The sequence below is a fragment of the Phoxinus phoxinus genome (genome assembly GCF_949152265.1).
Source record: "Phoxinus phoxinus genome assembly, chromosome: 1".
Classification (NCBI taxonomy): Eukaryota; Metazoa; Chordata; class Actinopteri; order Cypriniformes; family Leuciscidae; genus Phoxinus; species Phoxinus phoxinus.
The window spans coordinates 32,645,670-32,673,614 of record NC_136876.1 but is presented as its reverse complement, the minus strand read 5'-3'; the positions used below and the strand labels follow the sequence as shown (position 1 = coordinate 32,673,614).

Genomic DNA, 27,945 nt, shown 5'->3' with positions numbered 1-27,945 from the left:
GAGAGAGACTAGCTGGAGGATACAGTGCTGGGTGAACGGAGGAGAGAAGGGGAGGAGATAGGAGGGGAGGGAGGATGGAAAGGGGAGGGGGTTTGTGTATGTGTGTGGAAGAGAGAGACAGAAAGAGGAGCGACAGACGGCAGGGGCGGCAGCCGGAGGAAGAGTCACAGCGAAAGGATCAGTAAGGCAATCTTCTGGGAACGACAGATCCAGAGACACAGAAAACAGAGGGGAAGACGGAGCCAGAGGTAGGCTGCTCCTTATTATTACGTTCATTTGCTTCATTATACCGGAGCTAAACACGAAGCAAGACCCAGCATGCACTGCACGAGATCATGCGTGCGATAGTATGTGTGTTTTGGTGATTATCTCCTCTAAAGGGGCTTTTTTTCTCTCTCTCTGAGCCAATCAGTGGCATATGTGCAAATCAGCACTGCACTGCAGATGAAGGAAGAGAGAGGAAGAGAAAGACTGTGATGGAGAGAGAGAGAGAGAGAGAGAGAGTGAGAGAAAGAGAAAGTACGCTACTGATGCTTTCACAACATTGCCGAGGAAACCGTGCACACCTGTTTCCATTATTGATGGCAATTTCCCATCAATGTTCATTGTTTGTGGTGCATGCGTTCCTGTATGTGTTGCACATGGTAGTGCAACAATGTAAGCGAAACAGAATTAGGTCACTGCGAGTTGAATTGTAATGGTCTGGATCTGTTTGGAGGTGGGTGCAGGGTTAAAGAACCGCTATTTGTGCCAGGATATTTGAGTTTGGTTCATGCCAACAGGCAGTTAAACTAATAATGAATTTGCTCTAACATGAGTACAGCCTCCAGACAACTTATATTCTTCTCAAATGATTGAAATATTTGAAGATGGCCCAGGAAAACATTCAGACTGATGTCTCTCTGTGTTTTTAATCTCCAACAAAAGGAGCTTCTGTTGTGATGGCTGACCTTTCACCCCTAGGGTCAGATTATTATTCATGAATCCCATTTGTCCCATTTTTCACCACTTTCATCTTCAGAGGCCCTAAATAGGGACTCACTTGTTGGTATAATATTGTTCTAGATCAGTGGTTCTGAGCAAGGATGAGCACAAGATGACTTTATAAAAAAATAATGAATCCTTTTAGTTTAAATGCTAAAAAAAAAAAAAAAAAAAAAAATCTAATCTAATTTATGTTCCCCTTAATAACAACACTCAGTTTCTGTTCATAAAAAAGTTAGATAACATGTGTTGGGTAAGTAATCAATCACTAAGCTAATTACACATTCAACAGTGTGATTAGATTACTCTACTTATCACTCTGTATTATTGCATTACGTATGACTAATTACTTTCTAAATCCCATATCAACCTCGACCAGTTCAACAACACAAGGATAGACATGAAACCGCTCTTTTAATTCAAATAAATGATATAAAATTGTATAAGTTATTCTTGAGCTGACCAAAGTATTTAAAGGGAGACGTTTACATTAAACTCATACATTTTGTCATTATACGTAAAAATTTGATGTTAAATCCATTCTTGTTTTTATAAAGTTTTGTTCTATAATACAGTATTTAATGCAATTACATCAGAAGTAACAAATTAAATTACAGAAAAATGAAGTGCAGTCCTTTACGTTACTTTTTCAAGGAACAAGTAAATAAATTACAGTAATTAAATGCTTAGTAACACATTACACCAACCTCTATTGATAAAGAGCAGTGCAATCATACAAGAGGAAATATTGCATATTCAAATACTTCGTTGGACAATTGCTTTTTGTAAAAAAAGGATGAGAACTACTGTTCTGCATATGATTTAGTAATAAGTCATACTATATATTCAGTGTTTTTTAAAGGATGTTTTTTTTTTATTTGTATCTTAAATCGCCCAGGTCAAAATGTGATGCTTTATCTCAGACCTCACTTTGCCTTCCCAGATTCATCTCCAGCACAGATCAAAATTCATCCTAAGGGATATTAAAACTCCTCTAACAATCATGTACATGCTTTTATCTCTGTCTGTGAAAACCTATCTATTTCGATAACCTGATCAACATCCCTCCACCATTATACCAGTTTAAAGGAGCAGTCTCCCACCTGCCCTAGACAGCAGGCACCATCCTGCTTTCAGCTGTGTAAGATAACAATTCATTTATTATTGTTAATAAGCTTCCTATCCAATCCAATCCAATCCACCTTTATTTATAAAGCACCTTAAAAACAACACTGTTGACCAAGGTGCTGAACACAGTCTATAAATAAACAATAATAAACAACAGAAGCGCAACAAAAAATAATAAAACAATAATTAACTATAAAGATAAATACAACCGTATTACAAAACTGAAAGTCAACCCTCAAACTGAGTTAAAAGCCAAAGAAAATAAATGAGTTTTAAGACGGGATTTAAAAACAGAAAGAGACTCAGTCAGTCTGATGTGCAAAGGCAGCTCATTCCAGAGTCTCGGAGCTGCCACGGCAAACGCACGGTCACCTCTGGATTTACGTTTGGTCTTGGGGACGACCAGCAGTGCCTGGTCAGCCGACCGGAGCGAACGAAAGGGGGTGTAGGGCACGAGCAGATCAGACAGGTACTGGGGGGCCAGGCCATGCAGACATTTATAAGCAAATAAAATAATTTTAAAATCAGTGCGAAAGTGCACAGGGAGCCAGTGGAGGGATTGGAGGATGGGTGAAATATGGTCAAATTTCCGAGTTCCAGTTAAAAGACGAGCAGCTGCATTTTGGACTAGTTGTAATCGTGCCATAAGTGATTTGCTAAGACCAATGTAAATTGCATTGCAATAATATAAAAAAGTAGTGGTGATAAAAGCATGGATTACTATTTCAAAATCATGTCGCGATAAAACCGGTTTTACTTTAACTAGTTGCTTTAGCTGGAAGAAGCTGGTCTTCACCACTGCACTAATCTGGGCATCAAGTTTTAAATGACTGTCCAACTTGACTCCCAGGTTTGTAACCACATGGGTAATGTCTCGGGTTAGACAACCCAGGTCAACAGGAACCGCAGCAGCTGAGTCACTAGGACCAAATATCACAAACTCAGTTTTGCTCTCATTTAAATACAAAAAATTCATAGCCATCCATGCTTTCACTTCATTTAGACACTCTAAAAGGGTTTTTGACTGACTTAGCGGCACATAAATTTGGCAGTCGTCAGCATAAAAATGAAACGAAACAACGAAACATTCCTATTAGTGATCCTTGAATTTAATTTCAGAGCTTTGTAGCTTTTAGTTCATGAGTGTGTTGACTCATGCTAGTGTATTGCTAAACTAATTGTCTGACATTGTTTAAAAAAACCCCGCCCCAAAACATTGGTTGAGCAAGAAATTGACATGTCATATTGCTCAAACAATGACTAATTGTTTGATTGTGCAACAGAGCCTGTGTTTCACTTTTCAGGGATATTAGTATAACACAGGGAATGTATTTTTCATTGAGAAAATTACAACATTCCCATTCAAAGTGTGTTAATTACAATGAAAGAGTAAAAATATGTATTGAAATGTAACGGAAATGTTAAATCCTGTGAGAACCCTGTGGTAGAAACAGAAGCTTCCCTTTAGGTCAGATATTTTGCTCTGGTTTCCTTGAATATCCTCCAGACAGCAGGCATGACAGCACCATTCACCTAACTACATTACATGTGTTTTATACATCCTTAAAAGTTTTTAACAACCAGACTGGATTTGATGTTCTGAAATTCAGAATTATAAGGCCAAACATATGTACTATCTGCTGAAGACTGTGTGACCTAAACAGACCTTTAAAGCCAATAAGGTTGCAGATAGGTCTTTGTGTGTGTGAGTGTGTGTGTGTGTGTGTGTGTGTGTGTGTGTGTGTGTGTGTGTGTGTATCTTACATCCAAGCCAAAACAACTAAAAGGGCTCTAAGCTGTTCCAGACAGAAATAGCACACATGATGACGTGTTCATCATGCATTTATGCCAAAACTAATATTTATCTTTTCAGGTCTATGAACAAGCCATGCAACACAAACATTACACTTATACATAACCAGATAATATTCTTGATAGAACACAGTAAGAAATGTATTACAGCTATGCTTAATTATACACTACCATTAGGGGCCAGTAAGATTTTTTTATTTAAGAAATTAATACTTTACTGGTATTAATTTAATGATAGACTATACTAATTTATTTAAAGTTTCTTACAACAAAACCCTTTTTTTCTCAATACTAGCTTTGTGCTGTTTGTACCAACACACACGCACTCGTTTTCGCTATCTTTGTGGGGACTCTCCATCGGTGTAATGAGTTTTATACTGTACAAATTGTATATTATATTCCTCTACACGCACGCATGCACGCACACACACACACACACACACACACACACACACACACACACACACACACACACACACACACACACACACACACACACACACACACACACACACACACACACACACACACACACACACACACACACACACACACACACACACACACACACACACACACACACACACCTTTGAAATACACAACTCATTCCCCTGTGTATTGCTTCCACAAAGCTCTTTTGCCAATTACATCATTACCAGAACAGAATAAAGTGGGAATGACATCATCCTTTACAGCAAAAGTGATTGTGGATTCCTATCTGTGGTATGATTGGATTATTAGTTTATATCCCACATTCACTCTCCTGATATTGCTGAGAATTGAATGTTGCTTTATGGTATTATGGTGCAGCAGCCATCTATCAGCCACCTTATATATATATATATATAGGCCTATATATATAATACATCTGTGATTTGCCATATTACTGTGCAATCAATCACATACTGTATGGCTCGTTGGATGCAAGTTTTTTTTATTTTTTTCACTGGCAAACCAGGAAGTGCATACGATGTTAAAATGATGTGTCACTAATATATGGAATAGTCACAATGTTTATTGCCACAAATGTGATACATCAAATCTGTAGGATTAGTGGCTTGGTTTTATACAATGAACACATTTCCTCAGTCTTTACATGTCCATCTACATCAGAATTCATTCTAGACTCTCAGTCTAAGCATAGAGGCAAGCTTCATTCATTGTAGCTCATTTCTAACTGGTTGAACTGATAAAGCTCACCCCATGGCATGTTACAACACCCTTTATGCTGAGTGTTACGAGGAAGGAAAACTGCAGTAGAGTTTCTATTTTTTGTCTCTCGTCTCTTTTCTAGACGGATCAGTGCTTGAATTTCTATTTCTGTTTCACTGGGTATGCACTCTGAAAGTATGGCACGTCTGAATTGCTCTAGGAGAGTGTTTGTGAGGGAGAAAGAGTGTTAAAGAGGAAGTAGTGGCAGCACTCTGAGCGTTGTGTTCCTGCTGCGGCCTCTCGGCACCCACAGAAGAGCATCGCTCATCTCTTCCAGTCACTCTCTCTCCTCTATTCTAGCACTTTATCATGGATGAATATCCATTAATCTTATCAAGGCAATACACACTCAGAAGAACTATATGAAATATAAGTTACAAGCTTAAAAGTGATGGGATATTGATGTGCCACTGCATGTATTTAAATAGATTTATAGAGCCTTGAAGACACCAGCAAGAAAGATATATAGTAGATGAATCATACATTGAAAATATCATACACTGATTTTTGTTGTTGTTGTAAATTAGAGATAAAACAAAGAACAATTAAACAGGGTTATTATTTAAAAAAAGGACTATTGGTGTCACAGTCCCGTCACCTTTGTGAGTTTGTTTCTGGTCCACAGTGATGGGGGAAAAAAAATATTAATCATATTATATTTAAAAATATTTTAATCATATCATGTTACTATCATTTATAGTAAATCTATATTGAATATTTATGGGATCTACTTCAATGCTTTCAGAATATTTACTTTTTAAAATAATTTTGTTTCTTTATTTTTAACATTTATCTTAACATATTAATGACAGTATATTGAACAAAAATGAATATTTTTTTATTTATTAAAATAAACAGACAATAGAACAAACTTTGCTCAAGTGATTGTTTTGAACAAGTATTAACTTAATACATTATTTTAAAAAAAAATGTTTGGCTAAAAACGCTAAAGTATCAATTTTATACTTTTTATACAATTTTACCAATCAAAGTAGCCTACCTTTTGCCACATGCTGGTGATCCTCATACTCCGGGGTAAAAGGCCCACCTTGCCACCTCGTATTTTTAAACAAAATAAACCACTTTTATGATTTATTTTCAGCTAATAGCTATAAGCAGGATTTTCTTTTGTAGTTCTAAATGTCTTTAACTACTCCTCAGTCAACTCACATCAGGATACATCTTCTTTGAACTGGACCCAAAAAAATACTTGCGGTTCAGTGAGGGAGTCAATTGTGAACTAATTTACAGCTATGAACGATTCACTACTTCGTTAAAAAGAACCGGTTCATAAGAGTTAATGAGTCATTTGTTCGTGAATCGTGCAGTAAACATCGTCTGCAGTAAAAAACAAAACAAACAAAAAACGCGGATGTTAAAGACGTAATTAACCAACGTCACGGAAGATATCTTAAAAGTTAGTGTCGCAAATGTTTACTTTTTGCCGAGCCCTTTAACGTAAACTAAAAACTACAATGAAAACTATTGATTTTGAAAACACTGTCAGGACTGTGGGGTGCATAGCCTATACTGCTATAATGGTTACCTCTTTTTTTAAGGTCAACTCCTTCCTTATCGATGAAAGAAGCCATGCCAGTCCTCTCTGCAGGAGCAGGTGAGCTGCACAAATGTAAACTAAACATCTAATCAAACACACTTGTATGTACAGTCACACAATGACGCTTACTGATCTATGTTTACATGTAGGGTTGCATGAGACGCTTGCCCTGCTGACCTCACAGCTGCGTCCAGATGCTAATCACAAAGAGGATATGGTCTTTCTAAAGGATGTCTTCAGTGAGAGAAGTCTCAGCTATCTGATGAAGGTGTGTAGGTTCCGCATTGAATTCACTTGCAGCACCTATGTTATAAATGATTCACTACATGCATTATTTACCTTAGCTTATTTTTAAGGTATGGCAGCAAATGTGTCTGTGTACATGTGCATTGTGCCTGTCTTTTTTAGATCCATGAGAAGTTGCGTCAGTATGAAAGGCAGAGCCCCACCCCAGTTCTCCACAGTGCCTCCACTCTGGCAGAGGATGTAAGTGCTGCAGTCTGTCATATCACATCACCTCAGGCAAGAATAATGGCCTTTTACTATAATATATGAGACTACAGTTTAATGGTATCTGGGGGGAATGAGGGGACATTCAAATGCTTGACACAGCAGCTTTCTGTTACACTTACTTGAGAAAGTCAATTAAATTGAATACGAATTTGTGTCTCTAATGTATCCATAATCTGAGGACAAATTTGCTCAAAAATGTCCCTGGAAGTTGGCTTAAGAAATTAGAAGACTATTTTATTTTATTAGAAGAAAGCTAGCCTGCTAAATGCTTTGATCACGGTTTACCCTTATTGATTGGCAGGTGGCAGAGGAGTTGCAAAGTGGACCGATGAGTGTTGAGGAAAAAGAACTTCTACATTTGCTGACATCACCTCATCTCAAGGTACAAACAACACCTACATTGTTAGATTTTCATTAAAACGGTTGGCCAGAAACAAAATGTAGGTTTTCATATCCCTCCTGCTTGTTAGGCGGTTTTGTCAGTTCATGACACGGTGGCCCAGAAGAACTTTTACCCTGTGCTGCCTCCTCTTCCCGATGACTTTGAGGATGAACTAGATGAGGACTCTGTCAAGATCGTCCGCCTTGTCAAAAACAAAGAGCCACTGGTGAGAGAAAGAAACAATGCCAGTTGCACAAATACAGTGACCCTGAAAATATTAGGACACTTGATCCTGTGTGGTTTTAGTATTATTTACATACTAGTAGTGCTGTCAAATTGACTCATTGCGATTATTCACATCTAACATAAAGGTCTTTGTTTACATAATATATGTCTGTGTGTGTATATATATATATATATATATAATTTTATGTATATATATATATATATATATATATATATGGCCATGTGTATTATACTGTATACACACACACACACACACACACACACACACAATTCAATTTTAGTTTAAGTTTTAGCAATGTAAAACTAAATAATTATGTGCTTTTGTCATTTTTATTCATTTTTATTTATTTCTATTTGGTTTCATTTTTGTTTGAATTTATTTTTAGTGTATTTAGTACTTAAACGTTTATTTTGGTTAGTTGCCTAGGTAACATTTTTAATTAATGTTTGTTCTACAAGTTTTTCATCTATATTTCATTTATCGTATAATTTCATTTATATTTATATTTATTTATTTCATATTTTCATTTCATATGGAATGGTTTTAGTTTTAGCTAACAATCAACAACACTGACTTGAACAACACATAAGAAAGCAAATTATGTATATACAGTAAGTAAAAGTCCAAATAGACTTTTTGAGATCACTGAATATGATTTTAATTAAGAGATAGATTGCTCAGGATTCAAGAAACGTTCATCTGATTGTTGTTTGGTGTTTCTCTGTCTCAGGGTGCCACTATTCGGCGGGATGAGTCCACCGGGGCCGTGATTGTGGCTCGGATCATGAAGGGCGGGGCTGCAGACAGGAGTGGTGAGGGACACTTCAAAGAATTTGTCTTTAATCTAGAGGTCTCATTTTACTGGATTCCATAATAATCATGATGCAAAGCTATTTTTCCAAATAGACTCCTGAAATGTGTTTTATCTTTTGTTTTAATTACCATTGAGAATATCAGATAAACCATTGCAGTCTTCAAAGGTTCTGTATTCATCACTAAAACCATTGAAGTGTCTGAATATCCCTGCACCTTTACTGAGTGTGCTAGATATGCTTGTTATTTTCACCTCTGTGATGGGCTCTGGGCTGCATGTCTGCTGCAATGGCCCATCTGTGTGGTCAAGGAGGGTCTCCTGAGACCCAATCAACCGAATCAAACAGACTCCCTAACCACCTGACTACAGCTGTTGCCATGGGAATAAAACCCCTATGCCGTGTGTGTGGTGGGAATGATCTTGGTCATTAAAAATTAATTGAACTATCCCTATAAAGTGTATTGTGGATCAAACACAGCGGATGCAGCTTGAACATGTAGTAGTGAATCTGTAAATCAGTTATCCTTCCTCTCTCCACAGGTCTGGTGCACGTCGGTGATGAACTGAGAGAAGTCAACGGCAGCTCTGTAATGCACAAGAGACCAGATGAGATCAGTCAACTACTGGTAAGGAGGACCTCCTGACTTCCTTCACATTCATTTCACATAAGTAATTATAATGATAAAAAACAAACAAAACAATTAAACACATTAGCACAAAATTAACAAATGCTTCCTAAGTTCTGTTTCAAGGTATTTTTCTATCCTCAAAGCATTTCAAGCTTGACACAATATCTAAAAGGGAGAGTTCACCCAAAAATGCAAATTCAGTCACAATTTCCTCACCTTCATGTTGTGTCAAACCTGTATGATTTTGGTTCTTCTGCTGAACATAAAACAAGATATATATAATGCGTCCATACAATATATTACTTTGTAAAGGAATTTTTTGCCTATTTAATAAATTTGCATGCCACAATTTTAATGTAATTGTCTCATGTAATATAATAATATAATTCTATTAATAAAAGTACACTATGTAACTTTTTTTTTTGTTCAGAATTCATAGAGTGTAAAAAAATGTGGACGTGGTGTCCGTGACGTCATCCGTAGGTTTCGTAGCTGAGGTGATGTGACGGCTAACAGACAGAACACAAATGGCTAGTAGTGACACCAGTGACAATCCACCTGTCACTCAAGTGGCCACGCCCTTAATTATGTAGAACATTAAGGCTTAATATAATTTAAAAGGATTAGTTATAAAAAAAGATCACCCCCCTCTCACAGTAGTCATGAAGGGCAAAATTAGCTATATAGACCAAAACCACTTTTTGCACCAGGCTGTAAACACATTTTGTTCTGCTGTAAAGTTTGCCATTTTAACATGAGGGTATATGGGATTGACTCTCTTTTGCAGCCTGTCTCTATCGGCCTGTCAATGAATTGCAGTTTAAATCACTTCCGTGTTGGTTTCAAGAGAGAGACAGGAAGGTTCCCGCTTGTCAAAATTGACAAAATGTTAATAATGAGTCCATACATATCGTACTCTTTCACTATTCACTATGTTAAGCCTATTATAAGTGTTTATATTTTAGACTTAGCGGGATGGTTTTCATGGGAAAATTGCGTACATGCATCACTCGCCCGTGCGTGTCTCGTCATATCCGTATTATATTAATAGAGAAAAGTTGCTACTTTGACGCGTGTATTGTGTGGGATCGGCATAGGTTAGTTGTCACAATAAGTGAGAAAGGTTAATATGTAGCAGCTAAACCTCAAACCTCCGGAGAATCACTCGTTTAAAAAAAACACTGAATAGAGGAGATTCTGCAGGCAAAAAGAGAACAAGACAGAGCTCATAATAAAACAACAATCAACATTTGCTTGGATTTTCAGAGATGGCCAGCACTGAGGGATTTAAAGGGCACCTATTGTGACATTTAAAATGTTCCTAATGTTGTTTAGGGAGTCCCCAACAACAGTTTTACATGCATGCAATGACAAAAAACACTTTTGTTGTCGTATAATATGCATTTATTTTTACCTGATTTGCTCACCGACTCCCAAATGATTCGTTCAACGACTCATTTTTCCAAACCCCTCCTTTGCGCGACGCTAATCTGCGATTGGTCAGATGACCCAGCAGTGTTTACATAGATAATACTTATTGTTTAACACGGAGTACAATGATGCTTTTATCAATTAAATTGTGTTATAATAATGATTATAGTCCACTGCTTTGTAGTTTGTAGTAAAAAACTAAAAATAAGATAAAGAATTTAATGTTATGTTAGCGAGCATAGCCCAGAGTTCATATTGTAAAAGCACAATCAGTCTTTGTTTGCGTTAGCCCGATGCATAAACACGTTTTTACAACAACAACAAAAAAATAATAATGCAGTAACGTTACTACGAGGTATTACTCTATTCTTTAAGACAACTCCGAAAACAACGACAAACACTTCACATATCTCAATACAATTGTCATTGAAGACCTAGAAGCTAAACGGTGCTTACACAACAAACAAAATAATTATTAATCATGCTACATAAAACATAAAAGCAACAATTATTAATAACACTTACAGGTTGTGATACGGAGGAGGAAGCTGATGCAAATACACTTGGAACTGAACCTTCCTTCAATATCAGCCGGCTCGCGAATCCAAGTTTGAGTGCATTTAAGTTGGTAAAGCAATCGTCTTCAAAATGCGCGAGCAAAGCACAAGGCTCGGACTATACTTCTGTGGTATAGTTATATGAATTGTAGCCACTTAGTCTTTAAATGCTCCTCCTTGGGCAGATGAAAAAAGTTGGCTTTTGAGTCGCACTTCAGAACACAGCGTCTCGTCGCCATGATGTTTTCCCTGGGCTTGGAGCGCAATAAGTGGGCGTATCGTATTCAAATAACTTGACAAGTTGACGTCATCTAGTCAGAGAAAAAGCTTCGGTCTTCTAACGATTCATAAAAATGACTCTGAGTCGACTCTTACTTTTGAAAGACAATAACTTTATATACGGTGCACTTTCATATTTCAAACTTTGCAGGATGTTTTTGTTCACTTAGATCTATGTTACACACTACATGAAAGGTACATTTCAAAATTCCATAATAGGTGCCCTTTAAAGATGTAGTAAATGTGACGCATAGATGGTATTTTTATTACTCAACAGGTGAGAAAAGTATTTTATTGAACAGATAAATTGCCATTTATAGCTCTCTAACAGAGTTCAGTGGCATCATCTATTGTGAAGGGTCATTTCACTTTGGTTGTTGTAGTGCTGTGCTGGAATTTATTTTCAAGGAAGTACCGTGTCTATTAATGGTATAGCTACAGTAACGTCTTCAGATAGTCAGCTTAAAGGGACACTTCACCCGTTTGCATTAAGCTTTGTATCGTTAGAAACCCAGTCATATTTTTGAATGGTCATGCGATATTCGCTCATTTTCCCTTGAGAAGGGAGCAATAAGGATTTTAGTGTTGCAGTTCCTGCTTATAATGATGTAAAATTCGTAATTTTGCGTCATTCTAAGCAGGAAGTCCTATATCTTTGTAGATTGGTTGAGACTACAAACACTCGTTCCTCATTTATCCATCTTGTTTGGAAGCTAAGCTAACAGGCGCTGTGGAGCCAGATGTGAAGTTACGACAATGGCGGAAGGTAACTTACTCAATATGATATGGAAGAAGAGGATTTCGAAAGTTCGTGGCTACTTTTACGAGCCGCAATATAGCGAAGAGCAGCTGAGGCTGATGGAGGAACAGGAGGCGCCGGCGGCTTCTGCAGCCGAGGCAGAAGACCTGCCTGTTGCGGACGAGAAGCCCGGACTGGCTCGAACTGGGGCGGACTGGTGGTGCCTGTGCGCATACGGACACAGAGATAGAGTCCGTATGCTGCAAAGAATATCAACAATGGCAATTTCTCCTGGACGAAATCTCTGAATCAGACGAGGACACAGACGTTTGTGTTGTGAACCATCATTGTTCCGCACCGCATCTGTTCTGACTGAACATCCCGGTACCATGCAATAATTCACCATTTCGAAAATAACTACAAACGAGGAGTAATTCACTAATGAGTTCGCCCACTAACTTTAAAGTTTGTGTGAAATTAATTTCAAGCTCTGGTGGTTAGCTAGCTTTGTAGACGGAAGAGTGATTTGTCTGATAGGCGGATACCTCATACGCGCCATTCTGGATTAGTGGGAGTGGCTTGCGGAGCTTTGCAATGTGGTGCATTGTGGGAGTTGTTGTCTTTCATACAAACGCGCCCTAAAGTTACTTTCTGTCTTTCCTCGGTCACTTTCAATAAAGACGAATGTTCCCACAGGTGAAACGCTCCTTTAAGATCCTTTCCATTCCAAACCTGGTTATATTGCATAAGCCTAGTTGTGAATGTTGTATGATCAGTAGGATAATCTCTCTCTCTATTTTTTAGTTATGAGTAAGAACCATATTTATCTACACAGTCACACAGAGCCAAAGCACAACCAAAACAATGTTCTGCCGCAAAATTCATGCCGTTTCGTTTTTTTAACCGCTAGAGGGCCAAGAGTTACATAGTGTACCATTTCCTTTAATAACAAAATTATATTATTTAAATTGTGGGTTTTTTCACAGCAAATATTGTTTTTAATTGTGAATAATTAAATGAATTAATTGGCATATTATGTACTTGATTTATTTACCTGTTTAATCACTTGACAGTCAAAATAATCACCTTAATCATTCCCATTTATTGTCAAAACAGAATCATTTGAGCAGTTTTTTTCTTTCTTAGTCTCAATCACAAGGCTCTATCACATTGAAGATCATCCCAGCGATCAAAGAGGAGGACAGACTGAAAGAAAGCAAGGTGATTGACTATAAAAATAGCTGTAATCAGCCCAGCATCTCTTCAGTATTTTTTTCTTGTCCAATGAGTACCGTATGTATCTTGTTTGTACGGTGTGTCTTCTACAGGTCTACATGCGGGCACTGTTTGATTACACTCCATTAGAGGACAAAGCCACGCCGTGTCAGGAGGCAGGGCTTCCGTTTACACGCGGAGACGTCCTGCAGGTGGTCAGTCAGGATGATCAGACGTGGTGGCAGGCCAAGAGAGTGGGAGATTGCAGCCTGCGTGCAGGACTCATCCCATCCAAACAGTTTCAGGAGAGGTGGGATAAATCATCCATAAAACACACACCTCAGAGTTTAGTTTGCATGAAACTGCTAAATATTTTACACTTTTAACATTTAACACTTTTGCTCTCTCCAGCTAAATTTTGGGCTCTTTGCCAGACCCACTTGCAGAGCAAATCTAAATTTGCCGGAAGTGGTCTGGGTTTTCCCGGGCTAGGTAACTTAGGTTGCTAAAAAACAATTGTTTGTAATATCAGCATGACTTACAATAAACTATAATGCGTAAAGAGATGTGTACACTGTTATTGAGCATTTGGTAAATGAGGTGTAAATGGACAGTGTGGCTGCTGCTTCATTGTTAATAGTTACAAATTAAATCAAATTAAATTATCAATTAAATTTTTCTCTAAATTATTCTCCCTGTGGGTCTTATTAGACAGAGATGAGCCAGTCTGTCTTTTTGTCTTGCATCTCTGCAGGGTGTATTTTGGATGGATATACTGATAATAGTTTTTTTTTTTTTTTTTCACCAATGAGTTTGTTTGATCTTGCTCAACAGTATATGATGGCTTATGTCAGACCGGTACAAAATATATTTGCCAAGGGATTTAATGTTTTTCAACAGTTTGAAGTTCTCCTCATTTGGTTTCTCCCCTCAGGCGGTTAGCCTTCAGAATAAAAATGGGCACTCTTCAAAACTCCAAGTCTCCCCAAAAAACTGTCTGTGAGTATTTCAGAGTGATTCTTCTTTCCTTACCGAAAACCCCTTGAGTTATTAATCAGTGTTGACTAACGGGAGGCATAATTTGCTCGTGTGAAGTGGCCAGGCGCTTATTGAGCGCTTCATGTTCACTAATCTAAAGCTGATTAGAGAACAGACACATCTGCAGATTAGCAACATGCCTCTCTCTCTCTCTCTCTCTCTCTCTCTCTCTCTCTCTCTCTCTCTCTCTCTCTCTCTCTCTCTCTCTCTCTCTCTCTCTATCTATCTATCTGCTCCTCTTATGCTTTTTCCTTTACTACTGCATGTCTGAGTTGGTTGTGGGAGTGATGTTTTGTCTCCTTTCGTCGTCATCATATATTTTCCTTTTCCTTTTACTGCTGACACCAGATGACCAGGGATGTGATAAAGGTTGGTCTTCTAGATCTGAGTTCACACATTCACACAACACACACACGTATTGGTACCACAGTGATTAGGAAATTAGGCCAGTCTGTCACCTAATCTATTTTAATTCCTGGAGAGAGACTACAACTGCTGTTACACACACACACACACACACACACACACACACACACACACACACACACACGCACACGCACACACACACGCGCACACACACACACGCGCGCACACACACACACGCATGCACACACACACACGCACGCACGCACACACACACACACACACACACACACACACACACACACACACACACACACACACACACACACACACACACACACACACACACACACACACACACACACACACAGAGACACACACACAATATAATTGTATTTTGCATAATACAACATTAACACTGTTAGGTGTCAGTAAAAGACAAGTCGAATATGAATTGCATTTAGACCAGTACAACAGAATCACATAATTACTGATTATACCTATAGCATTCTCAGTTTTCTTTCACAGATTGTCTATAGCTGTCAGGTGATGTTATATTCCATTTTTATTTTTATTTTATTTTTATCTTTATTGCCTTTTCTCATCTCTTTTTCAATCTAAGGGCCTCATTTTCATTATTTGTAGGTTACAAAACACCCATTGTTTCCTTTGAGTCCCACTCAACCACATAAGCAAATCCTAATATTTACACTCTATCACACCATCATTTTCTTCTTGGCAAATAACAAAGCCTCTTGGTTGACCACAGCCATCATTTCAGTCTGCTGAAATACCTGCCGCCCGCCCGCCCGCCCGCCTGCCTACCTACTGTACCTAATCGTTGAACCTGCTTGTGTAACTAGTTCTGCAGCCCTGCTTTTCTCTCCTGGTCTCCTCTGCTCACTCCCTCTCTCCCTGCTTGCCTCCCTACAGAAGACTGTGACTGTGAGGGCTATTTCAATGGACAGTACATAGGTGAGAAACTGCATGCCCTCTCCTGTACCCAGGCAGCGCCTGCTAAATCTGAAATGTACTAACCTTCTGCCTGAGTGAGCATCTATTGCTGCCTGCCTCTGTGCCAAGAGCTATGGCCTTGATGAGGGGAGGCCGGATTGGGAGGTGTTTGGCAGCGCGAAGGGAATTTTAGCTTTCTCAAATCTTTGACTGTGAAGAAGCCAATTTGCAGTGGTGCATTGATGTTTGAGAAGCGGTCTGCTATTTATTTTTTTCACACCTTTGATTTTGCGAGTATGTGAGTGGAGCGGAACAACAGCAATTTCTCCTCAGGGCTGCCGGGTTTTACTTTTTGTGTTTCTTACTCAGTGGTGGGACTGTTTATGGTCATTTCATGTTTCCTCTGATCGGATAGATATCGAATTGTGAAAAGACCAGGTGTAAATGCCCGTCAAAATGCATTTGAGACAGATTGCAATCCGACCCAAAATGGTAAAAAAATGTAATGTGTTAGGAAAAGGAGTAGCCAGATACGACACCGCTACAACACGCATATGGCCCGCTGGAGATGAGTATCTCTTTTCAGCAAGCAGACTGTCGCAAATTTAACTCAACGTTCTGCATCTCATCCTGAAGCTCAACACGTATGTCATCTTGAATGTGGTGAATGCTAAATTCTCTCGCTAGTGCTGATTCTGCTCTCTCTCCTCTTTGATCTTGAAATCAGCTGATGATAAATAAATTGCTACACATAGCTTATCTGTTACTTTTAGTGACGTGAACTTGAATTTGCATATGGCGTGGGAATTGAAGATCAGACTTATATTCATTTTGCAGTGAAACATTTATGTGGAAATGAAGTGTAAATGGAACAGTTTTAACTGGGATCGGATAGCTATCCGATCAGAAAATAAGCTTGCAGTCAAGTAAAACCAACTGTATCAATTTATTTTGCAATTTCTGTAACTTTTCCAACGCTTGTCTGAAACCAGTAATGTCCATGATGGAGTGGTATTAAAACGGGATTGAGAACTCCAACACTCTGACTTTAGTAGAAAATTAATATCTCTCGGCAAAATCATGCTTGCAACGCTCACATACTCTGATGATAAAAAAAGAGTTAAAAGTGTTAGAAGCATGTCTACCGTGTTTCAAGTCTCATTAGTTAATGACGCTAATTTGAGGAGCTGTTAAGAGAGTGACGAAAGAGAAGTGATATTCAGTTCATAGTGTTAGATATTTCATTCACAGGCTATCACTCTATTTACAGAATGGGTAGCAGATCTTTATAAATAGGCCTATGTGTTAGTGGGGTCGACCAACAGGCTGACAGCTTCTCATCTATCTTCACTTTCTGACACCAGTCTCTTTCTTACGATCTGTGAAGATGAGCTTGACAAAGTTTAGATTTATGTGACTTTCTGTGGGTGGCTCGGAGAAGTAGCTATGATATTTGAAACACTGCTGCACATTTTTTAGCACAGAAACCTTATTGTTCACCAATCATCTGTAATTTATTACATTTTTCCCAAGTGGTAATTATGCCGAAATAGCACGTGATGTGATTATTTAAATCTACATTAGGCCTGGCAAAATTAACATTGTTCAAAAAAAATAAAAAACTTTTCTATTGATCATGTCAATAGTAACTGATTAAATAATAGACAAATATGTAACTTTGAATATGCAATAGCCTTTAAAAGTTTGGGGTCAGTAAATACATTTTGATAGAAATTAATAATTGTATTCAGCATAGACTGAAATTGATCAAAGATGACAGTAAAACATGTATAACTTTATATATAACGGATTTATATTTCAATTAAATATTTCAATTCCAATTTCCTTTGCACTTTTGAAAAAAAAAAAATTAAGCAGCACAACTGTTTTTAACATTGATAACAACAATAATTTTTTATTGAGCAGCAAATCAGCATATTGGAATGATTTCTGAAAGATCATGTGACACTGAAGCATGTGACAAGTAATGAATGATGAAAATTACATTTTAAAATATATTAATATAGAAAACAGTTATTTTAAATTGTTAAAATATTTCATAATATTACTGTTTTACTGTATTTTTGATCAGATAAATGCTAACTTGTAGGGAATAATATACTTTTTCTTCAAAAACATTAAAGAATCTTTCTGACCCAACACTTTTGAACAGTAGTGTATACAGACCAACAACAGGGTCAGCATGTGCAAATATGCCATCATTAGGCAGAACTCATTCTTAGTGAGACTTTTCCTCTGGTTCAAATATGAGCAAATCTTAGATTACGGTACATTGAACTATAGATGAGAATAATTGACCTTACCTTCCTCCCCTCTGGCAGGTATAGTACTTTCCCTTTCCCGGTCTCTATGTGAATGCATTCCTCTCTGCTGCCTTCTGCTTTATGTAGTCCTCCATCCCTAAAACCCCCACCCCTCCAAAAGCACTGTCAGGCTGCTGCCCTTCTACAGGACACTCTGCACATTCCACCCTGCACGATTGGCTGTGCACTCACTCACTGAGTCAAGTGTGTGATATAGCTAATGTGCGTGACGGCAACTCTCAGCCCTTAGCCACTGACCTAGAATCATTTCAATAATCTGATAGTGCTAATACTGGGAAGTGCCAAAGATGACAGTGGGAAGGCTTTGAAGTCAGATTTACTGACAGCAAGGAATCTGCCTCCACCGAATATTATAAAGCACCTGTACATTTTGTCAGAACTCGAATATCTGCCATTTAAAACATTCTGCTTATTCCTTATTTCCAACTTGACTGCTTCTTAAATATTTTTTGATAATTTGTTGTTGCTTTCAGCTGCCATTCGAAGTGCTGCTCTGTTACATTTAGCACATTTGACTATATTTAAATCCTGCTGATTTGTGATGAAATGTGCAGATTTTGAGCAGGCCAACTTTTGGGCTAGTGCTGATGCAGACTAGATTATCTCAGAAGTTAAAGTCTTAACTGGTTTTGGGTCAGTTGTTGAAGGCAGAGTGTGGCTTATGCACAAGTGTGAGGTGGTCTAATGCGCATTGTAGTCTCTTCGAAGTGTAATGCAGTGGCACCCTCCTGTGGCCAGGTGTTTTCCTGGGAGTTTTACTCAGGTACAGTCCTCAATCTTCCCACCACTAACCTCCATGTCCTGAAATATAAAACACTTTACAACATTTTTCATAACATCAGCAATACTGCTAGAGGGTGGAGTGAAGATTACAGGAGTTTCATTGGAGTCAGACTATGGCTAATCTCTGCTTGCTTTCAATATTGTATTTTTATCTGTATCATTACTATACAATGTGATAGTGTGAGTTCTTAAGGGTGTAAATAGAGTAATCAATTGAATTGAACTATGATCGCACTTTTGATTGTCTTTCACATTATTCTGTCATTATAACTACGAATACATTAAATATACACTACTATTCAAAGGTTTGGGGTTAGTAAGATTAGAAAAATGTATACGTTTATCCAGCAAGGATGCATTAAATGCATACAAATCGCAAAAAAAAAAAAAAAAAAAAAAAAAAAATCAAATAAATGCTGTTAACAAACATATTATGTAATAATAAGTAATTAACATTAATTAATTAATTAATATCAACTGTTTTTAAGAAATGTTTCTTGAGCAGCAAATCATCATATTAGTATCATTTCTGAAGGATCATGTGTAGACCTTGAGTAATGATGCTGAGTAGGCTACTTACTTTTTACTGTATTTTATAACTCATACACATATAAAACTCCTACTGACCTCAAACTTTTAAATGTAAGTGAATATAAATAAAACGAATAGTCTTGTAATAGTTTTTTCTTCTTCTTCTTTTAGATGTGTAATAAATAATGTTTGATTGTGTGACTCTCTCAGCCGGTTTAAGGAGAAGTTTCCGTCTAAGTCGGAAGGACCGTCGTGGTTCTTCAGGAGAGGCCAATGGTTCTGACCAGAATGACACAGAGTTCCTGACCTATGAAGAAGTGACACGTTATCAGCAGAGGCCCAATGAGAGACCCCGATTAGTAGTTCTCATTGGTAAGATAATATAAAACATAATATTTCAACTACAGTTTTGTATTCTGTGTATATTGTGCAATATTTAATTTTGGTGGAATAAACTGCCCACTGATTAACTGAGATATAGAAAAAAAACTTCCATAGCGGTGAATGAGAGAAACCGTGAAATATATTTATTGTGTTTCCATTTGCTCAAATAGCAAAAGAAAAACACCACAGTAGTGTTTTCACAATTTTCACAACTTTTTCACAACTAACAACTCAAAAAGAGATAACGTTGTGATAACGGCAGGCAGAAGAGAGAAAGACATACATTTTACCATCACTCTCACCGCCGCTGTATTAGAAACACCCTCACAGCAGCGTTAACTAGTTTCTTGTCATTTAATGGTAATATAATACAAAGTCAAATGTTATTAATGTACATACATTTAAAAAAAAAAAATGAAAAAAATAAAAAAACTTTGCAGGATTTACGATGTTGATGACCGTTAAAACGTGTCACTGTCTGTGAAGGGTCCATTGGCAGCTTGAGCAAGGAAGCTAACTTTTTTACCATGTCTTACTCTGAATACTTAGCAATTCCAGAAAATATACCAAATCGGGTATTATAATTAAGCACATATAATTTATCCTTAAAAACTAGGCTGGAGCTACACTATTTCTTCCATAAACCACTGCCTGTATCAGTAAGATGTTTGCCACCACAGTTCACTGCATCCCACATTCTGATGATACACTGCCCCCTAGTGGCAATAACGATTTTACTCGGCTTCAGAAAGTGTCTGTGATCTAAGTGATCTTCTGAAATACTTGTTTCTTGTACGTTGCACTTTAAGTACATAGGCTACTATAAATGCTCTGATTTGAAGTTGCCGCTTATCTTTGCGCAGGTTCTCTGGGAGCACGCATCAATGAGCTGAAGCAAAAGGTCATTGCAGAAAATCCGCATCGCTATGCTGTGGCTGTGCCCCGTAGGTCTTGCCTCATTTCCTATTCAGAATGAAAAGAGTTTCCTAATAAATACACTAGCTACATTATACACAGATAGTTCAAACCATTAACATTCAAACTTTCCAGTGTTTTTTAGACTTTAGAAATGATCTATGTGAAATTTTAGATCCACCAAAAATTGTCATTGTTCACTTCCCCCATCATGTTTTTCTTCAGATGAAAGAAAATGCCAATTTTGGAGAGAATATCCTGGCCTCTCCTCTCTCTCTCTCTCTACTCTCTCTCTCTCTCCTCTCTCTCTCTTCTCTCTCTCTCTCTCTCTCTCTCCTCTCTCTCTCTCTCCTCTCTCTCTCTCTCTCTCTCTCTCTCTCTCTTCTCATCTCTCTATATATATATATATATATATTATATATATAGGCTATATATATATATATATATATATATCTATGAAAGTAAAATTGGACTGGGTGCAAAAAACACAAATGGACCACTTTGATGATATATTTATGATCCTTTTGCATTCTTTTTGAAGCTTGAAAGATTCGGTTCCCATTATAATTGCATGAAAAAGTATTTGCGATGTTTCTTTTTGTGTTTCACACAAAGAAAAGTCATGCATGTTTGGAAATACATAAGGGTGAATAAATGACAGCATCATTTTGCAACCATTCCAAACCACATGACATTTTTGGCTCTCTGTCCTCCACCCCAGACACCACACGGCCCAAAAGAGCCATGAGAAGGAGGGAGTGGAGTACCACTTTGTGACTAAGCAGGCCTTTGATGCAGATGCACAGAATAACAAGTGAGTGCTGCTGTGTTGTGGTCCTCTTCTACTGCTGCTCTTCTACTACCATTTGAATATATATTGTCCAATTGTCATACCCTGACTTTTTGTCATACCCTGTCTGCAGATTTATAGAGTATGGAGAGTATAAGGAGAATCTGTATGGGACCAGTATAGAGGCTATCCGCTCCGTTCAAGCCAAGAACAAGATGTGTCTGGTAGATGTACAGCCTGAGGTAAATAACAGCAGCTTTTGCCCTTTGTGTTGATTCAAGAACTACTGTAAACATGATCATTTATAATTGACATGAAAACAGCAAAACTATTCTCTGATCCGCTTAAATTATAGCCTAGGAAAACCCAGACGAACTTCCGGCAAATTTAGTCAGTCTGGCCAAGAGCCCATTCAAGCCCATTTCTAATCCTTCCAAATCGTGGCACCAATCACAAACGTTGAGGTGGGCTTTACATGATGACGATCGCTCTGATTGGTTTTAGGTCTATATCCAATTGCGCCCAGAGGCATTTGAGCGACGTCCGTTGGTGACGCCCCTTTGGAAATGGGCTGTGAATGAACCTTCCCCAGACCCACACTCAGTTACGACTGAGAAGGGTCTGGTATTAACCAGGCTACTTAAATCATGCACAAAAGTATATGTCAGTAACACTTAAGTTTAGGGTTAAATTCTCACTATTAAAGGGTAACTGTTGCCAAAATTGAACCTAGGCTCTTTATCTATCCGAGTTAAACTTTCGTGTAAAAGCATAATTAGAATAGAAATGCCACTTTTAAGATTGACCGTATTTTCGGTTTAGATCAAAATGCCTTTTGAATGGGAGTGCATGGGGCAGTTCTATGATAGCATCAAAACCGCATACACCCTATGCACTTAAAAGCCTGTCAAACAGCACCTGGTTACTGGAATAAGTTATCTTTCGAGTCTCATTGGGTTAATACTGTCCTTAAAGGTATAGTTCACCCAAAAATCTCTGTCCTTATTTACTCACTCCGGTGTCCGTGCCGGCGTCCGTGACGGTGTGAGTGTCTGTGCCGGTGTTGGTGTGTCGGTGTCCATGTCCGTGTGTCTAAAGTGAAAGCAAACAATTGAGAGAAAATCGGGTGGATGCGTGCCGGTCTTAAAGTCACAGTAGCCTAATAGTAAACATGCTGCCACTTGTCCTTAAAGGGATTGTTCACCCCAAAATTTTTATTATGTCCTTATTTACTCACTCTAATGTTGTTCCAAACCTGTATTCATCTCTTTCTGGTAATGAACACAAAATTATATATTTTGAAGAATGTGGCTAACCAAAGTCTATGTAGTGTTTTATTTTTATATTCGTTCATTTAATTTCTTTCTTGAATGCTTCTGTTAAATACACCTCCTGTAGCTGAAAAAATAAAGCATTGTTGATTTCATTTGTATATTATATGTTGTGTATATGTAATGTGTATCTTTGTTCTTTATTATAACATCTTCTTATAGTAATCTTTTAATAACAAATAAAGCTAAAGTATGACCCATATGTCTTATTACATGTTTTGTAGATTTTAATGTGTTGCTTTGTTTATATTTACAATTGTCATGCATCACTTGGGCAAGTCTTTCTCTAATGCTGACATGTACTGACTGGTTTCACCTTCAGGTGGAGCTACTTGCCTATTGCAAAAAAAGCATATTAGTTGTGCAAAACCACATGCAGCACTTTACCCCCATGACAAGAATCCGTCTTATGGACATGGCAGGAAATTTGACTTAAACTTTGCTCTCATGTATTTTTAATGTGAGATTTTAACGCTACTGGCCGAAACTGAGCATGAAGTTTATCAGTGTATACAGACCTCATAATTTACTTTTTAAATGTTAAATCTCAATAAAGAAAGGGTTATGAAAGAGTCAGATAGATAGGAGACAGTAAGATCTTTTGTTTTTGAAAGAAGTATCTTATTTATTTGGTCAAAAATACAGTAAAACACTACTGGTAATATGATTACAATTGAAAATAACCGTTTTCTATTTTAACATATTATAAAATGTCATTTATTCCAGTGATTACAAAGCTGCATTTAGAATCAGCATCATTACTCCAGTCTTCAGTGTCACACGATCCTTCAGAAATCATTCTAATATGATGATTTGGTGCATTTCTTATGATTATCAGGATTATTTGATGAATTGAAAGTACAAAAGAACAGAATTTATTCGAAATCATTTTTTTGTAACATTATAAATGTCTTACTTTTGAACAATTCTGTAAATATATAGAGTGTCATTTAACCCTTCACATTACTGGTTTTGTTGTTTGTCCTGCCACAGGCTCTGAAGGCCCTGCGGACAGCCGAATTCAAGCCTTATGTCATTTTCGTAACACCACGAATCCCGGAGAGTCGCAGACGCCGCAGTGCCGGCACCTCGCCGGGTGGAGGTGAACATGGGCGATTCACAGTGAGTCTCATCACAGGTTTACATCACTCAGCTCTCAAGAAACACTTATTTAATTTTATTGAATTTGTTTATTTGTCAGGGACAATGCAGCGCACATTATTACATACATAATTATCACAGTCAGAGCCATAATAATATGTGTAGATGTGTTGCATAAAAGGTTTCTAGCCAATAGGCTAATTTGCAACCCCAGTCCCTGGTCAGGCCTTTCTAAAAAGATTATCCTTTTTAGAACTGTGCCATCTAACTGTGGCACTGATCAACAACAATTCTCCCAACCTCTCCAAAATCAGCCTTGAAATTGTCTCATTTAGTAATAATTGCGATAAAATTGCCACGATTGTCTAGCTTTGAAAATCAGCTTGTTTGTCTCACTTGCAAAATGTATGGGAAAATCACAGAATCTACAGGCACGGTATATCTAGCTTGATTATTATTTTTTGCGCACATCTTCAGACATCTCTTTCATTTCATTCTCTCTATTAATATTCATGCCCTACACTTTCTCATCTCTTCATTTTCAGGAGGAGGACCTGCAGGAAATGCGTCTGTCTGCACAGCAGATAGATCAACAATATGGTCATCTAGTGGATCGGGTCCTGATTAAGGAGGATACTGCCAGTGCCTGTGCAGAACTACGTAGCATCCTGGAAAGACTAGAGCGAGAGACCTTCTGGGTTCCTATGAGCTGGGTCAAGGCCTAGGATTTCATCTCCCCCTCCCCCCCTCCAATCTTTATTTCAGACTGTTGACCAAGTAGAAGTCCACTGAAGGCTTCTTTTCTTCCATGCGGTGCAGTCGGACTCCTTGGCCTGGATTCTTTCAGCAATCCACCATCTGTAAAGAATGATAGAGGTCTGCGCAGAATGGATTTTTCAATCCCGTTCTCGCCATCTCCCGCCAAAAAGATTATATATTTGATCCCGCTCCCGCCCAAAAAGTTCACGTTGTGTCCTGTTCCTGCAACCAAAAGCCAGTAGGAAGAGGTCTAAGTGGATTTTTCAGTCCTAGTCTGGTTAGAATCTTTCTTGTTCTGGTGTTGCACACTCACACAATGCTTCAGATCTCCAGAATTGTGCGTGCTATTATTATTAGATAATTATATTTTGCGGGAGCCCATGAGTAATTTTTTTCCACATATCAGCACATCCTGATTTTGCAGAGTTAGACACGTTCCTGGGTCCACATATTTTGTTGATCCTGGAACAACATTACAGGACGAAAATTTAATTCTAACTATATCCTTACCCCTAAACTTATCCCTACCCATAAGTTATCCCTAAAATCAGAAGGAAATGATAGGTGAATAACACTGATGTAAAGCACCTTACCCTGGTTGTAAGCCTAAACATGGCATAAACTTCAATCTTGTTCCTAAAATCTGATTGGTTGATTGGAATGTTGCTCCAGGATCAACAAAGATGCCACATATCAGTATCTTTCCTCCCGCACGCACTCAGCTATTCAAAACTTGCCCCGGTCCACACTGTTGCCTCAGGTCCCGCAGACCTCTTAGGGAAAGCATAAAGAGACTAAACAAGAGACTTAAAGAGGGGAACAGACCATTGAGGGTGTCTGTCTTGATACAGATTTTGTTTTCAGGCTGGGACATGCAGGCACATAAGCACTTATACAGTATAATTTATTTTTTTAATTACTTTAGTTATTTATTATTTGCCTTGTTGTGTCATAACATTTGTTTATTTTATACTTTGTGGCTTCCTTTTATGTTATTTAAAGAGTTTCAGTAGACTGTTCATTAAAGTAATGCTTCAGTTGCAAACAGATTATATTTTCAGAAAGGTATTAAATGTGGAATGTGGTTTCCATAGAACTCCACATCTGGCCATAGCAAGTGGGAATTTGCAGATTGAAATGTACATTTTTCTGCAATGCACAGTAAGCCTTTCCCACGCACACCCATGCAGAGACTCATTTAGCAACTGTAACTACTTCAAGTTTGAAATAATTTTAAGTTTTAATTCCATAAAGTGTTGCCTATCAGACTTTGGGCCCTATCTTGCACCCAGCGCAAATGACTTTGTACACCGACGCATGTATCATTCCTATTTTGCACCCGCGCACAGCAGACTTTTCCCTCAACAGACGCACGTCTGTAATTTAGTGAATGAACTTGCGCTGCCGGGGGCGGTGCAGCGAGAAGAGGAGGCGTGTTCTGGCGCAAACGTTCCCTGATGCTATTTTGCAGTTTCAGAAAACAATTCCGCGTTGCATGTTATTCATATGCTATTTTAAGCGTGCATGCTTGGCCATAATGTATTGATACACTTTGATTCTTTAATCTACACAGACGAAGCAGTTTTCATTTTTGCAAATCATACATTATTACAAGGAAAAATATTAACACACGAGGGTAATCATTGTTGTGTCCATGAAGATGTGAAAAAAATAGGCATAAATCTAGCTTACACATTTATCCAAATTATTATACGCCTGTTTAACTGAAGCTAATTTGGGTGGGTTTCTCCCATCAATACATTGTCACTTCTCTGTCTTTTACGGCCCTGACGAGAACGTCGGTCTCCTCAGCTGTGAACCGCTCCTGGCGTGCGCCTGGCAAATCCGCCGTTATAATAGCAATCCGCCATGGAACAAGCGCATCTGCTCTTAAATGGAATGTGAGATGACACTCTGATTGGTTTATTTTACCTTACACCCAAACCACACCTATGAATAATGAAGCTACTTCAGACCAACCCATTTTAGATTTGCGTCGGGCACAAGAGTCATTTATCTCGCTGGTATAGTAGCAACAACGCCCGGGATCCGCCCACAAAGTTACTTGCGTTTCGCGTTTGATACTTGCGTCTCAGATCGTTAAAATAGGGCCCATGGTTGTCTAATTGAATCACATAAATCAGGTTCTTTTTGAAGAGCACGATTGATCAATGTTTAACAGGAAAATATTAAACTCCTGCTGTGCCAACAACTGTCTCAATACACCAAGCTTTTCTTCTCAAAGATTTTGTTCATTCGGAGGATTACGAAATACCACGCCAAAGCACTTAAGCTACACATTATCCATGTAAATATGTAACTAAACGTTCTGGAGTTTAGGTGTTAGGTGTAGATTAAGTAAGACAGTTGAGACAGTAATACGCAGGCCCTTTATTTTAAACCAGACTTTTAAGGCGTCCTTGTTACAGTGTAATTATACATTTAAGTACTGAGTAATATTAATGAACTACATGTACTTACTATAGGGTTAGGATTAGGTTTGCTGTAGGGTTAGTTGCATGTAATTATGCACAATTTATAGTTATTACTACAGTAACTTCATGTAACTTGTGTAACAAGGACACTGTAAAATAAAGTGTTACCAACTTTCACATTCACAATTTCTCTACAACTTTCTACCATTTCCCATACATATCATACAAATCTTCTTGATCCTACCTCACCTTGTTTTTTGAACTGAAATCTGTCGCTTTTGTTGTAAGCAGCTGCCATTCTTTGGTATCAATTCTTAATTGTATGTCATGTACTGATTGCAAGTAAAAAAACAAAACTTATCAAGAAGTTGCCTGTCTTGAATGTGTGCAAATGTGAGTATGACAATGCTGCCTCTTATTTGTCTATTGCATTCAGATTGAAATGACAGCGAGCAGTACTACGTGTCTTTGCGGATTATTCTGTCAGCCACTCTATTGTGCATTAACATTATGAATATGTTCTTTGCTGCGGGCAATCACAACCCGAGACTGCGTTATCCCATTTCCAAGCTCTACAGGCTATTGTTTTTTCTGCTTCATGTTAGATTGCATTTATGACAGTTTGACAGCTGCTGTCCTAAAACAGAACTGAAATAAACAGTGTTAGATTTGTTCAATACAAATCTCAGTTCAATATTTGAGATTTCCACAACATT

The 27,945-nt window shown here is 38.0% G+C and overlaps 1 protein-coding gene across 1 annotated transcript; it reads left to right on the top strand.

Annotated features, from left to right (window-relative positions):
• The first annotated feature begins 125 nt into the window (after nucleotides 1-125).
• Nucleotides 126-27,573, top strand: mpp3a (MAGUK p55 scaffold protein 3a). The gene is given in 21 exon segments (XM_079611552.1): nucleotides 126-248; nucleotides 6,696-6,751; nucleotides 6,844-6,962; nucleotides 7,103-7,180; nucleotides 7,509-7,589; nucleotides 7,678-7,815; nucleotides 8,567-8,648; nucleotides 9,191-9,276; nucleotides 13,432-13,506; nucleotides 13,614-13,810; nucleotides 14,435-14,499; nucleotides 14,887-14,907; nucleotides 15,835-15,876; nucleotides 18,898-18,963; nucleotides 19,725-19,886; nucleotides 20,762-20,842; nucleotides 21,535-21,552; nucleotides 21,555-21,627; nucleotides 21,737-21,845; nucleotides 23,928-24,056; nucleotides 24,581-27,573. Coding segments are annotated over 20 exon segments (1,839 nt in total). The 5' UTR covers nucleotides 126-248; nucleotides 6,696-6,714; the 3' UTR covers nucleotides 24,761-27,573.
• The last annotated feature ends 372 nt before the right edge of the window (nucleotides 27,574-27,945 follow it).